The 325-nt window shown below is 66.5% G+C and overlaps 1 protein-coding gene across 1 annotated transcript in view; it reads right to left on the bottom strand.

The window, feature by feature from the left end:
* FAM84A (family with sequence similarity 84, member A) overlaps positions 1-320 on the bottom strand; it is a gene marked incomplete at both ends in the record, with an annotated part of 801 nt that extends 481 nt beyond the window's left edge. Inside the window, 1 exon segment of the mRNA XM_009085177.1 lies at positions 4-320. Coding sequence (XP_009083425.1) covers positions 4-320 — 317 coding nt within the window.
* Between the last annotated feature and the right edge of the window lie 5 nt (positions 321-325).

Below are 325 nucleotides of genomic sequence, written 5' to 3'. Positions count from 1 at the left end.
AGGTCCCCCGGCTTGCCCGGGGCAGGCAGGGCTGACACGGAGTAGACGCTGAGGTCCCCAGCCTGGGGGCCGCTGCTGACCTTGGAGAAGATGCATTCCTGGCCGCGGAAAGCTGAGAACTGGGTCTCGTTCAGCACCAGCTGGTGGTGGAGGTGGTGGGTGGGCGTCTCCTGGCCAGGGCTGCCGGAGCCCTTCACGCCGTACTTGTCTGGCTGGCCTCGCTCGTCCAGGTCCTCCTCCTCATCCGAAAAGAAGTAAGCCACCCCGACGCGCAGCTCGTCCTTCTCGATCCCCGAGGGGTCCCCGGTCGGCAGCTCGCTGTAAT

This window comes from Acanthisitta chloris, unplaced genomic scaffold, assembly GCF_000695815.1.
Source record: "Acanthisitta chloris isolate BGI_N310 unplaced genomic scaffold, ASM69581v1 scaffold4622, whole genome shotgun sequence".
Lineage (NCBI taxonomy): Eukaryota > Metazoa > Chordata > Aves > Passeriformes > Acanthisittidae > Acanthisitta > Acanthisitta chloris.
This window is presented reverse-complemented; position numbering and strand designations above follow the sequence as displayed.